This window comes from Branchiostoma lanceolatum, chromosome 1, assembly GCF_035083965.1.
Source record: "Branchiostoma lanceolatum isolate klBraLanc5 chromosome 1, klBraLanc5.hap2, whole genome shotgun sequence".
In the NCBI taxonomy this organism is placed as follows: domain Eukaryota; kingdom Metazoa; phylum Chordata; class Leptocardii; order Amphioxiformes; family Branchiostomatidae; genus Branchiostoma; species Branchiostoma lanceolatum.
This window is the reverse complement of record NC_089722.1, coordinates 22,277,089-22,293,440: the sequence shown is the minus strand read 5'-3', so window position 1 is coordinate 22,293,440 and position 16,352 is coordinate 22,277,089. Positions and strand designations below refer to the sequence as shown.

Genomic DNA, 16,352 nt, shown 5'->3' with positions numbered 1-16,352 from the left:
TTGGATGCGGATGTGATACAATAAGTTCAGCCATCTAAAATCACGTTAAAAGTACATGTTATACGTCGTCCCAGTGACTCCGATGTCTGAAGTGTTTTGCTATCCACCTTGAGACCTTCTCCGTCTTATAAGTCCGTGGTGTCTCACAGTCTTGCACACCTGGAGACGCCAGTCTGTCGTCAAGACCGTTTCTGCCGTGATGTCTTTTCTGCGGGTCACATCTTGACTCCTTTCTTGACCGTTTCTTTGTTGGTTTATCGCCGGGGTTGCCATTTGTGTCCGTCATTTCCGAGTCGCCGTCTTTCAGAATGTCTTTGACCACCGGTAGGTTGCTGACATCCACGTCACGAAAGTCAAATCCGCGGAACACCCGTCTGATTTCGTGGTCTACAGTCATGCTGGATTGTCTTCCCTCTTCTGCCTTTTCTGTAGCAGCTTTCTTAAAGGCATTCGCATGTCTTAAAGGCTCGCCTGGTGGTGGAGCAGACTTGGCATATATTCTTCTCAAAATGGGCGACTTGTGCCACAAGACAAGAGACTCAGAGTTCTCAGCCGCCTTCTTTTTGTCTAAAGTTCTCAGCCTCATCGCCGTGAGGATGTCGAGTTGGTATCCCGTCCCGAGGCTCGCCGGTACCTCGGGAAGTCGGTAGTCCGCCGTGCGGCCGGCGCTGAGCTGTCGCCGGGACAGGGCCTCCTTGATGTTCGGTACCTTTCCTGACGTCTCTTCATCATCGTCGACTAGCACTTGCAAGTCGAACAGTTCTTGATGTGCCATACCTTTGGATAGACTCAGATTCAACAGAAGAGGTTCAACCGTTGGACAAAATCCAAAATGCTCCTCTACATCAAGCTCACGATGTTCTACTCAACAGAAAACGTTCTGTGTTTTTCAATGTGTCCGGTCGGTGTGTTGACGTTAAAACAAGAGTCTCCCGTTCCTTCGTCCAGCCAGGGGTGTCACCTGTGTCCCTCGTCCTGGACTAAAACATGCGACGTCCGAACGTCCGCGACGCAAGGCCGCTTCAACTTAATGCCGCATTCGTAGTGGGCACTCTTGTGGATAAAACAAAACAGCCAGAAATCAGATATAAGGGTCATAGTCTCAGCGTTCTAACACAGAAAATAGGAGCACAGTTGTCAACTGTTCGACCACAAGCCATATCGCGTCCATGACTGTTTAATGTGCCCATTTCTGTTTATGCTTCTCTAACGTGACTGTTGTTGGACAGGTATCACTTTCGGGCGGCTTCCACTGTTAACAAGGTGCCGTGAATGTATCGTGACGTTAAACAAACACCTGCCGTAACTTGAAAACTATGACAGGTCCCTACATAAACAGATAGGGATCTTTGATTTTATCCGTGTGTGTCTGAAGTCAGTCTTTGTGCTAATTTGTCCCCAATCATGGACACGTATTGTACTTAAGAGTCGTGAAAGGAATGATAAATACAACAGTACCACAGCCTCATTGGCTAGTTGATTCAATTCATTAAAAAGATTGTGAAGAGATTTCAGCGCTCTGTTTTGTCAGTTTGTTTACCTATAACAGATAAAGAACACTATTTGGGGACATTCAGAAAACTCCCGGACCGCGGGCGCGCCCTCTCCTGCAAATTTATCGCCCTGAATATCTATGGAGAGAAGTAATAACGTACAATGATACAACATCAGCAGACTAGAAAGCACAGACGGTGTACGATCTAACTTTCAACGGTAAACACAAAGGCAAGGGCGTGACCTTTATTTGGTATGACGTAACACGTTCTTAAGCCACTACAAAGGCACGTTCTGGTGGGTACGTTTGAAGTGACCCATGGAAAGACATCAGTAGAAGATACACGGCGCACACGCCGGCCCCCACACTCCATTAAAGACACACTGACGATCAATGCAACGAAAGTTCTAATTTAGTTTTTGACAAATATTAAGATTGTGGGCTGTATGCGTGTAAGCTGTAGGCTGCATGACTACAATAGCTGCTGTTGCTGTATTTCTCTCCTTTGTTTATGACAACTTCTAACTTGCTATATAGTTACGTCCCTACCACTCTATTAACACAAAGCCTATCCTCCTCTTTGTTTTTATGTGGGAAAGTCCTACAAACTATCAAACAAATTGCACACTACAAAAATGGAAACAAATTTCTAGCTTTTTTGGAAACTTTATTCGGAATCCATACTTACATACTTTCACATTGTAAAATATCAGGAAGGAAACTATGCAACATTTCTGTCTTCTATCAATGTTAATCTACTGTTATTTGTATTACTTAAAATGACTGCTCAGTGACAAATAATGCACAAAACACTAATCAATAGTGATAATTTAGATATAGATCTTCAGTAGTGCTCATGTTTAAAGTGTACCTGCACCATATAGTTAAAAACTACTCTTTATACATTTGATTGCATTTGGGTAATTGATAACAGTCAGTAACTTTGTTAAAATACACATTGAAGATACTTCATCAAAAATTCTATAGCCTTTTGAATACTTCATTATTTTACAAAAAGTAAATTTCAGTTCTTCAAATAGTCATAATTTCGACAGGCTTTAACAGCAAATCGACCTTATACAGTTAAGTACAATTGTAGAAGCTAGATTTGGAACATTCCTTTGGTCATTTTGCTTAATGACATATTTTTGTACTAAATTCAATTGCACATATAAAGAAATCTACATTGTAGTAGCCTTTTTCTTGACAGTACGCTCAATGACACATCTTAGGTGGCAACTAGAATTTTGTTACAGGAAAGACAACTTGTTATCAACTAATGAAACATTATCTATGGGCCAACTTCAATGGAAGCTATGGAATGCCAGTTATAAGATACAACTTGTAACATAGATAATGTTACTTGTACATCTTTACAAATTGTTACGATCTTGATATTACATGTTTTTATTAACCTTGACCAAAAATAAATAGACAAATTTCAATGACACAAACTGATTTCTTCACAGGGAGGATTTTATACAGCCAGATCATCACGCACATCTGTTGATAATAGAATGCATTCAAACGACTTTCCAAGAACTCCGACTGGTGTCACAGAGCCCTGCGTCTCATGGGTATTCACTTCTTGCGGGCGCCCGCACACATGCCATCAAACGTTTCTGCATATCGCTATACAGTGTCGGTGGCTATTCCCCTTTCTCACTTGCATAAAGTATGGAGAAACATGGCTTGTTTTGTTCTTATCTGTTATAATTTAGATTGTAATCAAACACCTGCTTCCTCCTGGTTTGGGGAATGTCATTCGAAAGCGTTTGAAAGTGCGCGATGACCTGACAGTTTGTGAATAAAATCACCCCTATGACGAAAACAGTTTTCGTCGTTCAAATTGGTCTATTATAGAGGTTTACTGGATAAGTAGGTTGCCAACATGTACATCTTAAAAATGTCCATTCACTGATGTTCCAGCAGGGATGCAGTGGTGATGCTTGACCTTTAAATGCCATTGGAAAGGACATCATGGAGGAACGATTTCCACTTTTGTTGAAACAGCTGCATGGCCTTTGACCTCTCATTCTCTGCCATACTGCTATACCTGTATGCAAATACAGAACATGTAAATCAGAGAGATAGCAATGGCCTTGTATACTACTATCCACTGAAGTGAGAAACACTCCCTTCCTTTAAAGTTTTACTAATTACAGTCAAACCTGTTTATCATGACCACTCAAGAGACATGTAGCAAATAGTCACACTAGACATGTGGCCAAAGTAGACAGGAATTATTTTAAGCATTAAAATGCTTGAATTAATGCAAAAAATAATCTAAGGGACCACCAAAAAGTGGCCAAAGTGGCCAGGTTGACCTTATGCAGAGGTGGTCACCGGTACAGGTAATGGACTGTAGAACAAAATATTACCAACAGGCTATGGTAATGAATCATTAGCCTGTTTAAAAAAAATCATTGTACATTAATTTTGTAGGTATTTCACATTAACAAGAAACATCTTACAATAAATATTTCATAATAAGTCATACCTTAAAGAGTCTAAAGCCAGTTTCTTTAAGAACGCGAGGTCAGCATCCACACCTCCCATGGCCATGAAGGCCTGGTAGAAGTCGTACGACAAACCCTTCGCACCCCACACAGACGGGTCATCCGCGCTGATGACCACAGGATGACCTTGGGCCAGGAGGAAGGACACTGGATGGTCCCGAAGGTCGTCCACCAGTTTTAACACCTGTGTGAAAGATGGAGAAGGTTTATCCTGGATATTTGCAAAGCTGACTAGGTAAGGTCACCACCTTATACACGTATCTCTGTAAAGTCCCTATGTTACATGGTTACACCCTTATGTTCTGACACCCCTACACCCCTCGGAACATTAACCCTAAAATAGGGGGTAGGAATGTAGGGGTGTCGAAACATACATGAAGGGGTGTCGGAAACATAGGGCTGTCCCTATGTTATACATATGCACTTTCTTTCACAATAAAAGATAATTAAAAGCTCTGGCAATGCAGACCATGGCTACACCATATATTACCATCACACGTGTGCCATCTGTCATTTGAAAAGGAGCCACAAAGGGCATTGACATATATTCCAACAATGAAGAAATATTTACAAAATCATGGATTTGGATCTTTCACAAGAGTGAAGCATTGTCTTGTTCTTTGACTTGTTATCATGACCAATATATGCTTACAATTTCACTGTTATCCAATGTTCCAATGTTCCAAAGTCAACTGTCCTTTATTTGACATATTTTGTAGGATATAATCAATCACATGTACATTTGTATGATACACTCTATGATCCTGGTACCAATTACAACCCAAACTGACCTGGTTTGATATGGGGCACACCTCGATGGGAATGCCCTTCTTCCTTGCCAAATCCATGGCGACGGGATGTTTTGCGAGTGCAAACCCGTGTCCGATACGTGACGTGTTCAACAGGATGGCATCCAGTATGTTATAGTCCACGGCCATACCCTCCCAGTCTGTCAAATGAAATACATGATGTTAAAAGAATTAAAAGACCCAATATGTACAGTATCATCCATAAAGTATATAATCATTATGATACCATTATGATACTAGAGTATTCATCACACAGTATCATAGTCAACAGCAGTAAAATAAAGTATCATTACTGTCCTCCAGGCTAATGCATTGGCTTCATATACAAGTACATGTAGCAGTGGCTAGTTACATTGCATGGGGTATCATCTCAAGCAGTTCACAGTGACATAAAACACCTGATACCTGTGTTTATGAATTAGTCACTGGACCATGGAAGATATGGGTTTCTTAGAACGTCAATTTGTATAATTATCTAAAAAAAACTCTTTAGACAAAAAAAGAATTTGTCAGATTTAAAGTTAATGTTACATTACATTACATTACATTAAAGTGTTTTAACTCATCATTTACAGTCAAGATTTTTTTATCCTTGCTGCAAACCATGTTTTAGATGGATATACCAAATTCTTGAATGTCTACATTGTCCATCCTTAATCACATTCAAACCTGTACAAGTGATCACCTCTACATAAGGTCATCTACAAGACAATGTAACCACTTTTTGGTGGTCCCATAGACATTAGGAATCTTGTCTATAGTGACCACCTGTTAACACAGAGCAGATTTTATCGGTCCCGTGAGTGGTCTTCTTGCAATTGTCAGTTTTGGCTGTACCTGTCTCCCCTGCATGGAAGAAGTATGGCAGGTCCACTGGTGGGTGCTGCTGCCCAGGCTGGAGGAGGGTGTCCAGGAAGTACACCAGGGGGTGGCCAGGATCCTCCTGTCCCACCAGGTCGTACCCCGCGAAGAACGAGGGGAACTTCGCACGCAGCTTCACAGCTTTGGCCACGTCTTTGGCAATGTCACTTTGATTAAATGCCCTTATAGGTAAAGAGAGACACAAAAATGGCAAATTGTATATTTCTTTGATGTATTCAAAACATACACAAAAACAGGATATGATTTATGGAAAAAATGTGCAGTATCAACATACCTTGTGATATCAATAATGCATACTTTTGCATAGTTTCTTTTTTTTAAAACTTCACCATGCACTATGTACAAGTAGCTGAGGGTCGTCTCCAGCTTTGAGTTTTTTCTGTCCCACTCATTGTATTGGGAATGGGAGCCCACGTTGTTGAATCACTGTTAAATCATCATTTTCATGTCATGAAGTTTTTCTCGGTCTCAAGAAGCAAATTTCTGTCATGGGATGGAGGAAGGGTCATGGAGACAGGTATACAAAAACTAAACAGAGAACACAAATCTAAACAATGTAAATGGAACCTTTAGCTCAGGTCAAGCCATTTGGCACCAAATTTGTAGTGGTTATGGGTTTAGGCAGCAGGGAGAAGGTTAAGAAGATATTGATCTGTATAGAATACACCTGCTAGATTCCTTAAGATCAGGGGATATTCTCTTACCTGATACTTGAGTAGATAAATTTTGCTCCAGAGAAATCTGGGTGGTCCTTCACAAACTGTTCTGTCACTTCTTTATAAGCTGCCACCACCCACTCCTCATCATGAGTGGTTCCATCCAGCTCATAGATCTGAAAACACAACAAACACAGTTTAAAATATATGTCACTCTGGGTAGAGGTTGGGATCTTGCAAAATTCTGCCGATAGAGATCCTGATCGAGGTCTTTGTCAACACCGACTCCAATCAGGATGCTAGAAATGTTTTAGGGCAGTCTGCCATTTATAGATCCTAAATTTCAAGTCAAACCGTTGATCTACTGTAACAGTCAATAATAAGTTAAAGTATGTGAATGGAAAGTCATCAGCTTACCACAGGCAAGCAGTAACAAGCTTCAAGTGAATACAGTGTTATTTTGGGTTTGTGTTATAAATTAAAATGACTGATACAATGGTTTGATAGGAAATTTGTACTGACTGTTACAGAGCAGGTCAGTCTCTTTCTTTTTTATTATTTCCAGCAGATACATATTTTGCTCACTTTTGGCAACAGTCCTCTCAGCTCGATATACTGCACATTGTCCTCATAGAACTCCCTGAGTGCCTCATAGAAGTAAGCCTTGAAGACTGGACTGTAGAATACAAGGCCGTTGGCCACTGTGAGAACCCCTTCAAAAGCCCTCCAGACTGCTGCCTGAGTTGGGTACGCCATCTTTGGGTCCTCTCTGATTAGGGACATGTTAGCCACCAATCTAGAATAAGAAGACATAATTGTTACCTCTGGTGAAAATGCCGCTATTGTGATCAGTTGGTGTGTTCGTTTGTTTGTCTTGGTGTGAGTCTGCAGTGATGTGAATATTGCATAGTGGCAGCATGTTAGGCGGAAGGGGTGTAAGAGGATACTTGGACAATTGAAAGTATGGTTCGGTTGGCTACTTTTTGAAATCAATTCATACCACATTAACTTGACTGCTAGTTTCTGGATGAAAACAAGGGGCAAAAGGGAAAGGACCCAGCTGCAAGGGGTGACAGCTAAAAGCCTGACTTTCAGTCAGCCAAAATTTTGCATGTATGTGTTTTTGTATTGCAATGTAGGAGAAACTCTAATCCTATGAAAACTATGACTACATTGTAACATACAACAGTCAAAACTGCCCAAGAATACCACTGATAAAAACTGGTCTACCGGTATGTGGACAGGTGGTCACTTTAGACAAGATTCTCAATGCTTTTGTCGATGGGAACAATCATCTAAGGCACTACCAAAAAGTGGTTACATTGGCCAGGTAGTCTTTGTATAGGTCTGACTGTAATTTGGTCGCACACGGACCATTGGAGCAAAATACAGTAGACTAACACATCTAAGGTAAAGGTGATGATTGTGACCATACTCAGCATCAAACTTGGTGGCATTCCCTGTTTCAATCCTCGTGGCATTGACGCGTCTCCAGTTACAGTTTGGATCACGTGGCGGCCAGCTACCGGAGAAGGTAAACTGTAGTGCCCCCTGGCGGTTCAGGCACATGAAGCAGTCCGGCCGGTAGGTGGCGTTCTTCACAAGCCAGGTGAGGTCTGCTAGGGAGTCGTCGTGCAGGTGGAGGGCAGCACCTTAAAGTAACAAGTATAGAGAGTATAATAAGGGTAAGCAAGACCACCAAAGTATTACCAGTAGCTGCCAGTCTATCTGTAAAGCGTCGCAAATCATCCTGAATTCGGCAGTCATATTTGCATACAGACCCCCATATAGCCAATCAGTGTACTTCGTGAAAGAACATACAGGAACACATTAGTGGGGTACTAGACTGCTACGATTCTATAGCTCTTTACGAGAGTTGGACCATTTTAAATTATGGTCATTCCCTGACATTAATGAACCATGTTTTCCGCTGTCCAGACTGGACTGCTTTTTCCACCAACCCAAAATCTGACTATCAAGTGAACTTGGACGCAGTCCAGAGACGGCTGAAGAAGGGTCTTAAAGCTAAATAGACGATCCTCTGGCAAAATCATTATTTATCCATGATATTCGGGGCCCAAATAGGGCTATAGCCCAAATAGGGCTGTATCTGGAAAATAACTACTATTTTCCCACGCCCTCAAATTTATGAGCCTTGTGCATGGTGGAGAGTATGTACAACAACGCAACGACTGTAACGTTACCTTTTGGCATCTTCCTGATGAACTGGAACACCTTGCTCTGTTCTATCGCAGATTTGGCGTGGAAGAAGTGCGTAGACGGCGGGAAACTTCCTGATCCGAGCGCCGTGTCCAGTTCCTGTACCTTCAGGGCCATCAGCACTTTGTTCGCCGCCTGCTCCACATCGTCTAGAGCGACGTCTCCGCCTGTTTTCAGCCCGTGTTCCAGCGACAACAAGTTAGCCCTGACGTTTAGAAAGTCTGCTTTGGTCTCGGCTTTTACGTGGGGTACGGTACAGGCTAGGAAAATCAACTGCAAGGCGAAAAGCGGCGGCATTTTTGATTGGGTTTTCGTAACGTTAGGCTTTGTGTCGCAGCTCGCGCCAATCAGCTGATCTTTGTTTGGGAGCGGCGTCAACCTTGACCCCAATGGGCCAAACCATTCTTGTCAACGGGGAGCTACTCTATCCACACCATGTAATCTCTACTATTAGTTTCAAATTGATTGTCTAAAAACCAGCTATGTTGCTTATGTAGACCATTTGTCACCCAGCCTACTTTTTGTTATGCCTATTATAGTTACACGATAACTATGGTTAAATCATTGTTAAATCTCACGACTCTGTTAATTGTTATCAGTTACTATGTAACATCATATCCTCAAACCACAGCTACATGTAAACCTAGCCCGTTATAGCTTTTCGCACTATAGCTAACTGTTTACACCCAGATTACTGCCAAGACTCCACTGTTATTATTTATATTATTTTCACCTGCCCCCTCCCCCCCCCATACAACTATGGTTAAATAAGTAATCCACTTGCCACCCAGCTGACACTGTCTATCATACTCCCCTCGAGTTGTGTATTGTTGTTTATATCAATTTCGTTTGTTTTTAGTATATAAATTCCATTGTTTCCTGCTTCAGCTAGGTATAGAAATGTTAGTAAAGGTTTACCATTTATCTGCTATCATTTTAAAATTTATCTATATTTTATTTTTACTGCTATAATATTACTTCTTTGAACTTCTTTGGTTTCCATGCACCAGCTAATACTGTTACTTTATTTTATTACTCATCGATACTCTCGACTAGATTTTGTATATTGGTTAATTATGATATCTCAATCTGCGTTAAGTATGTACTTTTAGCACTCGGCGCTGCCGATGTGCCACCGCTTCAAAGGTGAATAAAGTTCAAAGTTCAAAGTTCAAAGAGCGCATAACAAGGATCGAATACTTGTCTCAGTATATTCAATGTGATCTGGACCGAAAACAACGAGTCACTTTTCATTTATAAAAAGCACTAGTCTAGATCAATTAACGTTATATTCTACCTTCCAAACTGTGGCTGTCGCGCAAGTTACAAGTACAAAATGTACTGTCAGACATTGCGCAATACATCTCGGCAGTGACGTAACTCGAGCAACCGGACGACAAACCCAAAGGCTTTTGGTTTGTCCTATTTTAATAAAACCTCCTTAGTTTGTCTCTGTCAAAGCTTAAAGTGAACATTGCAGAAAAAGGATTAAACTACTAGTATTAGAGAGGAGTCGGCGTGTAAACGATGTAATGGAACCAGCCGTTTCCTACCTGGCCGAAGAAACTCTACTCTACTCTTAAGTAACTCTACTAAAAACAAAGCCGTGCCCTTCATTGATGCCTGCTTGCCCTTTGACGTGGAACGTAATCAGCCGTTTTAAATCCATGTAATTTGTAGCCACAAATTTAACGTAGAGCGTAATCGATGCATTCTATACAAAGAGTAATCTGCGCTTGAATGTAACGTTAAGCCAAGCTAGACTTTAGCGCAATCCATACCCGCTGCCTTTCTGAATCCATCTTTAATCAAATAGGACGTTGACGGTACCCACAGACCTTTAATAGAGCATGCCCCTGTTGCGTAGGGCGTAAGAAACCTACTAAATTTCCACGCAATTCGTTGGCAAGTTATTTGACACCACGTAATCCTTAGCCAACTGGCTATAGCTTATTTCCAGAATCGTCCAGAGACTAACGTTTTCACAAATCTGCTCTTTAACTTGCATGCGATGTATCGCACTGGTGTTTTGTAGCTTTCATGTCATGAATGTGTTATTGACAAGTTTTGAAAACATATCCAATATAATCATGTTCATTTTTGTTTGTATTGTATTTTCTACACGATCAATAGACAGCCATGTGTTATCTTGATTTTGATAGAGCTTCAGTACCAAGGACAAGGTTGGTATTTTATATATAAGGAAAGCAAAATATCAAGAAAACCAATGTATTTTCGGAAAGATTTTCAATGGAACGTTAGATTCTTTTTGGTATCTAATTCACAACAATACTGTTACGTTGCATGACGACTTTATTGCGAGTCAATCGCCCCATAAGGGCTTGAATTGTTGAAAAGGTAATTTCGAAAGGTTGACGAGTGTCCCTAATACAAAAATTGAGACCGGCCACCTTGAGCACTTTCTTTACTTCTTTATTTGGGTTCATCACAGTGTGAAAGGGAGGGCAAAACAGGTGCCTAAGCACCTTAACTTGACAATTGCCCTCCCATACTTGACAATTCTACTCTTCACCCTTTAACTGTTAGATGGTTTTCCAGTTTGATTCTGAACGTGTCCCATAGAATCGCCAAAATGGCGTCATCACCATCCAGAATTGTGGTTGTCTTGGTAAGGTGGGTTTCATAGTATCGCGTTGTGATGAGCTTCCTTCCCATGTAGGTGATGAGACCATCCGCTAGGTGGCGCACGCACCATGGCCGTCCGTGAAGAAAGGACTCTCCCGCTGTGCCCAGGAGCACACCTCGGAGAAGTCTTGCAGTTGGTGTTCTTGCAAAGTGAACTTGTACTGCACTACCCACTCGCCAGAGCCTATGTCGTCCTTCTGAGTTCCGCCAGAAGTCGCTTCGAAAACGGCGGAATCCAGCCGGGTTTTGCTCTTTCGTTCAAGGATCCACGTTTCCCCCTCTTGTTGAAGCCTTAAGGACGAAAACAAAGTACACTCATGTAGTTAACGTGAAAGGGAAAGTTGTATCGATTGGTCAAATCGAATGTTTGGCAACGTCTTTTTATGTTGCCAATCTTGTTGTGATTGGGTTGATTTGGACGCCATAACTCAAGAGGCTGTGGATGGATCTTAATGATAATTGGTATCTGGGTACTGGGTATCTGTCGGAAAACGAAGGACACAATCGATTATGGACCACCTGGTTGCTGTCTGTGGAACTGTAGCAGGGCGCCCACTTTCCATATCTTGTGCTCTGGGCATCCTATGATCGTTTAATGGTAGATAGCTCTTGTGCTCATGAAGAAGTGGTACAGTTACTACAAGTTAGGCACATCGGCTAACTTAAGAACTATTATAAAACTAGGCCAATATCGTTACCTGTATGTCCCGGTGACGTCAAGGTGCTCTTGGCCCGCTGCCAAACGGATGGGTGTACGGAACACACAACCGAACCCCACATCCGCAACCCAGCGCTCTCCGTCTATGCTCAGAGGTCTATGCTCACCACGTTGACCATATGGGCCCCTGTGTCACCCACCTGCCCTTTCACGATTTTCAGGTTGAAGCCGAGCTGACCAAGTAGCCACGAGAACAGACCGTTATTCTCATAACAGAACCCTCCTCGTCCCTTCAGTACGATCTTGTTGTAGAGTATAATCTCTTCTCCACAGTGGATACTGTACGGAGGAATGTCGAGAAAACATATATTTCAACATTTCGAAAATGAGTTCAGTGTAACTGAAGCCCTATCTCACTGGACCTACGGCACTTTGGCAGCGTCGCTTCTACCTAAACTTGATTTGTGTTACCCTTGAGTCTATAATGGGGATATCATCCAAAACGTACAATTATGACTAAAAAGACAACGAAATACACAAAGAGTAAGACGATTGTTTTTTTTTTTATCGATGAAATTCATTGTGCGCTTTGTCAGATCGCTCGGTCGGAGCAAAGGTCACCAACGTGCCGCGGGTACAGTGAGATGTAGGGCATGTTTCCGATATGAACGTTTGAGACCATTTTGTAAAATTAATGGTTTGCATGTTTGCATTCGCCCTTTCGGATGTGGACGTCAAGCCGGCGACCTCCACCGGCACGAGTTTCAGGGCTATCTTCAAGTGTGAAACGTCTGCACGGAGAAGAACATGACTGACTTATCGATGTGCTTTACTGGCTGAAAACGCGAGGCGCGGCCCCTGTTGCACTTTGGTCCGGCCCCTCCGTCAGTTGTAAAGGTAAACATCATAATTCTGGCAAAGGGATGGAGCCGAAAAAAATGTAGTTTTTAGTATCTCTTTCTACATTTTGCCGACCAGGCATGTTTTGGTCTAGAAGATATGTTGGAACAGGTAAATGCGTCTCTAATTATTTCTCGTTTGACTATAATCCACGTTGTGATGAACTAAAAAAAACAACAAATAAACAAATTGTTGTACCTGAGGTTCTCGAAAGGAACGGCCAGCATGTGTGCCTGGTGGATAGCGCCAAGGTTTTCCAGAGTGGGGCTGGTGTCGCCATGGTAACCTATCCGTGACAGGTACTGTCTGACGTCCATGATGTCTTCAGTTGTGATCGGATATGGATGGGGAACTGCGATGTCAGTGGGACTGGGATAGGACAATAGACGAACTGGACAGATGACACGTCAACCTGCTCTGCTTGGTGCTTATGGAATGACAGGGCAAAGGTCACAGCGCTTGCTCACTCACTTCGAAGTTACTATTTCATTGTTTCGAACAGATAAATGTTAAACGAACAGAATTCCGTCTACCACCACCTACTTTTCTTTCGCGTGAACAGTACAACTATGATCGAGAACACAGAGTATCAGCTTCGTTCAATGACAGGCACATTAGTTATCATCCGATACGTAATTGTGATGAAAGACAGATACATTCTGTTATGAATCGAGAAAATTGAACTACAGTAGAAGCCAACTGCCGCTTAATTGCCCATTTTTCAGCGTATTTCGTGCACTTATCCAGCGGTGCAATGTTCAATGCGAAGTTACCCAGCTGGACCAAACCACCACGGGCGAAGGAGCCAAGGGATGGGATGGGAAGTCAGAACCGTTGGCACAAAGAAAACAGACAAAATTAAGCAGCTTTTAACTTTGTTTACACATATTTCAGGACATGTAACAAATCTTGTCCCAGTTGCGTAAGGCGAAGGAAACCTACTAAAATTTCCCGCAATTCTCGGGCAAAGTTATTTGATACCATGTGATCAATCCTAAGCGAACCTAACTGGCAACAATTATTTCCAGAGACTGACGTTTTCACAAATCTGCTCTCTAAGTTGCATGGAATTTATTGCATTGGTGTTTCGTACCTTTCATGATATTTCTATTGATAAGTTTTAAAATCATATCCAATGTCATTATGTGCAGTTGTGTTTGTATTTCTACACGGTCAATAGACAGCCATGTGTTATCTCGAATTTGATAGAGCTTCAGTACCAAGGACAAGGTTGGTATTTATACACTAGGAAAAGAATGTAAAAAGAAACCCAATATATTTTCGGGATGATTTTCAAAGTAAATTCCTTTTGGCCTTGTTCTCTACATAGAATTGAGTTAAACAATGCTATAAGGCATGGCATGGCGACTTCATTGCTATTTCATTGTTGAAAAAACATATTCGAAAGGACAACGAGTGTCCCAAACACAAAATTGAGACCGCTTTGTGCACTTGACAATTCTACTATTCACTCTTTTACTGTAAGATGGTTTTCCAGTTTGATTCTGAACGTGTCCCATAGAATCGACAAAATTGCATCGTCCCTATCCAGAACCTTGGTTGTCTTGGTAAGGTGGGTTTCGTAGTATCGCGTTGTGATGAGTTTCCTTCCCATGTAGGTGATGAGGCCATCCGCTAGGTGGAGTATGCAAAATGGTCGGCCAGTGAAGAAAGGACTAACCCGCTGTGTATAGGAGCACATCTCGGAGAAGTCTTCCAATTTGTGTTCTTGCAAAGTGAACTTGTACAGCACTATCCACTCGCCAGATTTTACATTAAGGTCGTCCATCTGAATTCCGCCAGGAGTCGCTCCGAAGTTGTTGGCATCCGGATCCAGCCGGGTTTTGCTCTTTCGTTCAAGGATCCACGTTTCCCCCTCTTGTTGAAGCCTTAAGGACGAAAACAAAGTACATTCATGTAGTTAACGTGAAAGGGAAAGTTGTATCTACCTGTCAAATGGAATGCTTTTGTTGATTCCATATTCTTCAGAGATTCTCTGAACAACAAACGCGTGACATTTTGTAATGTAATCAAGACTTTTCACATTCGTCAAGAAGGTTATGTTTTCGGTTCCGTTTGTGGTTGAGTGCGTTTGCGGTTGGATATATTTGGTTGTTTTCGGACACCATAGGCCATTGATAGATATTTATGATATCTGGCATGTGGATAGGTGTCGGCAAAACAAAGGATTATGAATGACCTGGTGGCTCTCAGCAGAGCCTCCGCTTTTCCTATCTTGTGCTCTAGAATCCAATGATCTTTAAATGGTAGATAGCTCTTGGGCTCATGAAGAAGTGGTACAGTTACTTCAGGTAAGGCACATCGGCTAACTTTAAAGCTATTATAAAACTAGGCCAATATCGTTACCTGTATGTCCCGGTGACGTCAAGGTGCTCTTGGCCCGCTGCCAAACGGATGGGTGTACGGAACACACAACCGAACCCCACATCCGCAACCCAGCGCTCTCCGTCTATGCTCACCACGTTGATAGGATGGGCTCCTGTGTTGTTCACCTGCGCTTTCACAGTTTTCAGGTTGAAACCGATCTGACCAAGTAGCCATGAGAGCAGACCGTTATTCTCATAACAGCACCCTCCTCGTCCCTTCACAACAATCTTGTTGTAGAAAAGCTGAAGATCCAGTATAATCTCTTCTCCACAGTGGATGCTGTACGGAAGATATCAAAAAGAAAACAAATCTTTTAACATTTGGGAACATAAGGTCAGTGTTATTTAGTAACAGAAACCAACGATAGAATGTCTTGAACGCATGTCATGCCACATGTGCATGGATAAGGGGAGGGGTAATTGACTCTGGGCGAAAACAATCCCCAAGGTCACCAACAATGACGCTAGTAGCTTCGTTGCATGTTTTAAATGTCCATAGAAGAGTGCCAGAATAGATGTTCTCTGCAGAAAATCGTGAAAATGTGTGAAAACGTAGTTTTTCTCTTGATGCGGAAAAAAAGGGCACGACAACGATGGTTCGACTGGGTTTACAGTAGAAACTTGCAATGACCGCAGGTGATCCCAAATGGAACACGCGTTCGGATCTAATTACGTCAGATCGAACATCGTAGAACAAGGTCCGAATCCGGCTGGACATGGGAGTTTCTAAGCCTGAATTTGACCACGTGGTTCCTCGTTTGACCCCATTGGTTTGACTAAGACTGTTGTACCTGAGGTTCTCGAAAGGAACTGTCAGCATGTGTGCCTGGTGGATGGCGCGAAGGTTATCCAGGGTTGGGCTGGTGTCACCATGGTAACCTATCCGTGACAGGTACTGCCTGACGTCCATGATGCCTGACTCTGAACTGCGATGTCACTGGGATAGGACGACAGGCGAACTGGACAAATAGCACATCGACCGGCTCTTCCGGGTGCTTATGGGTTGAGAGGGCAAAGGTCACAACGCTTGCTCACTCACTTCGATTCTTACTTGGAGTTGCTCTCTCATTGTTTAAAAGAGATGAAGGTTGAAAAAAAGAACCCCATCTAACGTTAACCACCATCTACTTTTCTTTCGCGTGAACAGTACAACTATGATGGTCGACAACACAGCCTATAA

At 42.3% G+C, this 16,352-nt stretch overlaps 2 protein-coding genes and 1 pseudogene across 2 annotated transcripts; all 3 read right to left on the bottom strand.

Moving 5' to 3' along the window:
• Nucleotides 1-2,141: 2,141 nt before the first annotated feature.
• LOC136441829 (adenosine deaminase 2-like) lies at nt 2,142-8,964 on the bottom strand. Its single transcript, XM_066438346.1, has 8 exons — nt 8,566-8,964; nt 7,797-8,013; nt 6,947-7,157; nt 6,410-6,537; nt 5,661-5,866; nt 4,806-4,963; nt 3,996-4,198; nt 2,142-3,551 (listed from the first exon to the last, which is right to left on the bottom strand). Exons 1-8 carry the CDS (start codon nt 8,876-8,878, stop codon nt 3,452-3,454), a joined length of 1,536 nt encoding a protein of 511 aa, XP_066294443.1. The 5' UTR covers nt 8,879-8,964; the 3' UTR covers nt 2,142-3,451.
• A 1,404-nt stretch (nt 8,965-10,368) lies between these two features.
• LOC136441819 (arylamine N-acetyltransferase, pineal gland isozyme NAT-10-like) lies at nt 10,369-13,529 on the bottom strand (annotated as a pseudogene).
• Nucleotides 13,530-13,643: 114 nt separating this feature from the next.
• Nucleotides 13,644-16,278, bottom strand: LOC136441812 (arylamine N-acetyltransferase, pineal gland isozyme NAT-10-like). Its single transcript, XM_066438325.1, has 3 exons — nt 15,964-16,278; nt 15,153-15,452; nt 13,644-14,674 (listed from the first exon to the last, which is right to left on the bottom strand). Exons 1-3 carry the CDS (start codon nt 16,080-16,082, stop codon nt 14,254-14,256), a joined length of 840 nt encoding a protein of 279 aa, XP_066294422.1. The 5' UTR covers nt 16,083-16,278; the 3' UTR covers nt 13,644-14,253.
• Between the last annotated feature and the right edge of the window lie 74 nt (nt 16,279-16,352).

Bases quoted from the DNA above. Each gene is read 5' to 3' on its own strand.
- LOC136441829 (XM_066438346.1), bottom strand. From the start codon at position 8,878: ATGCCGCCGCTTTTCGCCTTGCAGTTGATTTTCCTAGCCTGTACCGTA. The intron at 8,014-8,565 runs GTAACGTTACAG...TGTTACTTTAAG, and splicing joins CATCAGGAAGATGCCAAAAG to GTGCTGCCCTCCACCTGCAC. The intron at 4,199-4,805 runs GTCAGTTTGGGT...TCTTTCACACAG, and splicing joins TGTGCCCCATATCAAACCAG to GTGTTAAAACTGGTGGACGA.
- LOC136441812 (XM_066438325.1), bottom strand. From the start codon at position 16,082: ATGGACGTCAGGCAGTACCTGTCACGGATAGGTTACCATGGTGACACC. The intron at 15,453-15,963 runs GTACAACAGTCT...TCTTCCGTACAG, and splicing joins GTTCCTTTCGAGAACCTCAG to CATCCACTGTGGAGAAGAGA. The intron at 14,675-15,152 runs GTAACGATATTG...TTCGTCCTTAAG, and splicing joins GACGTCACCGGGACATACAG to GCTTCAACAAGAGGGGGAAA.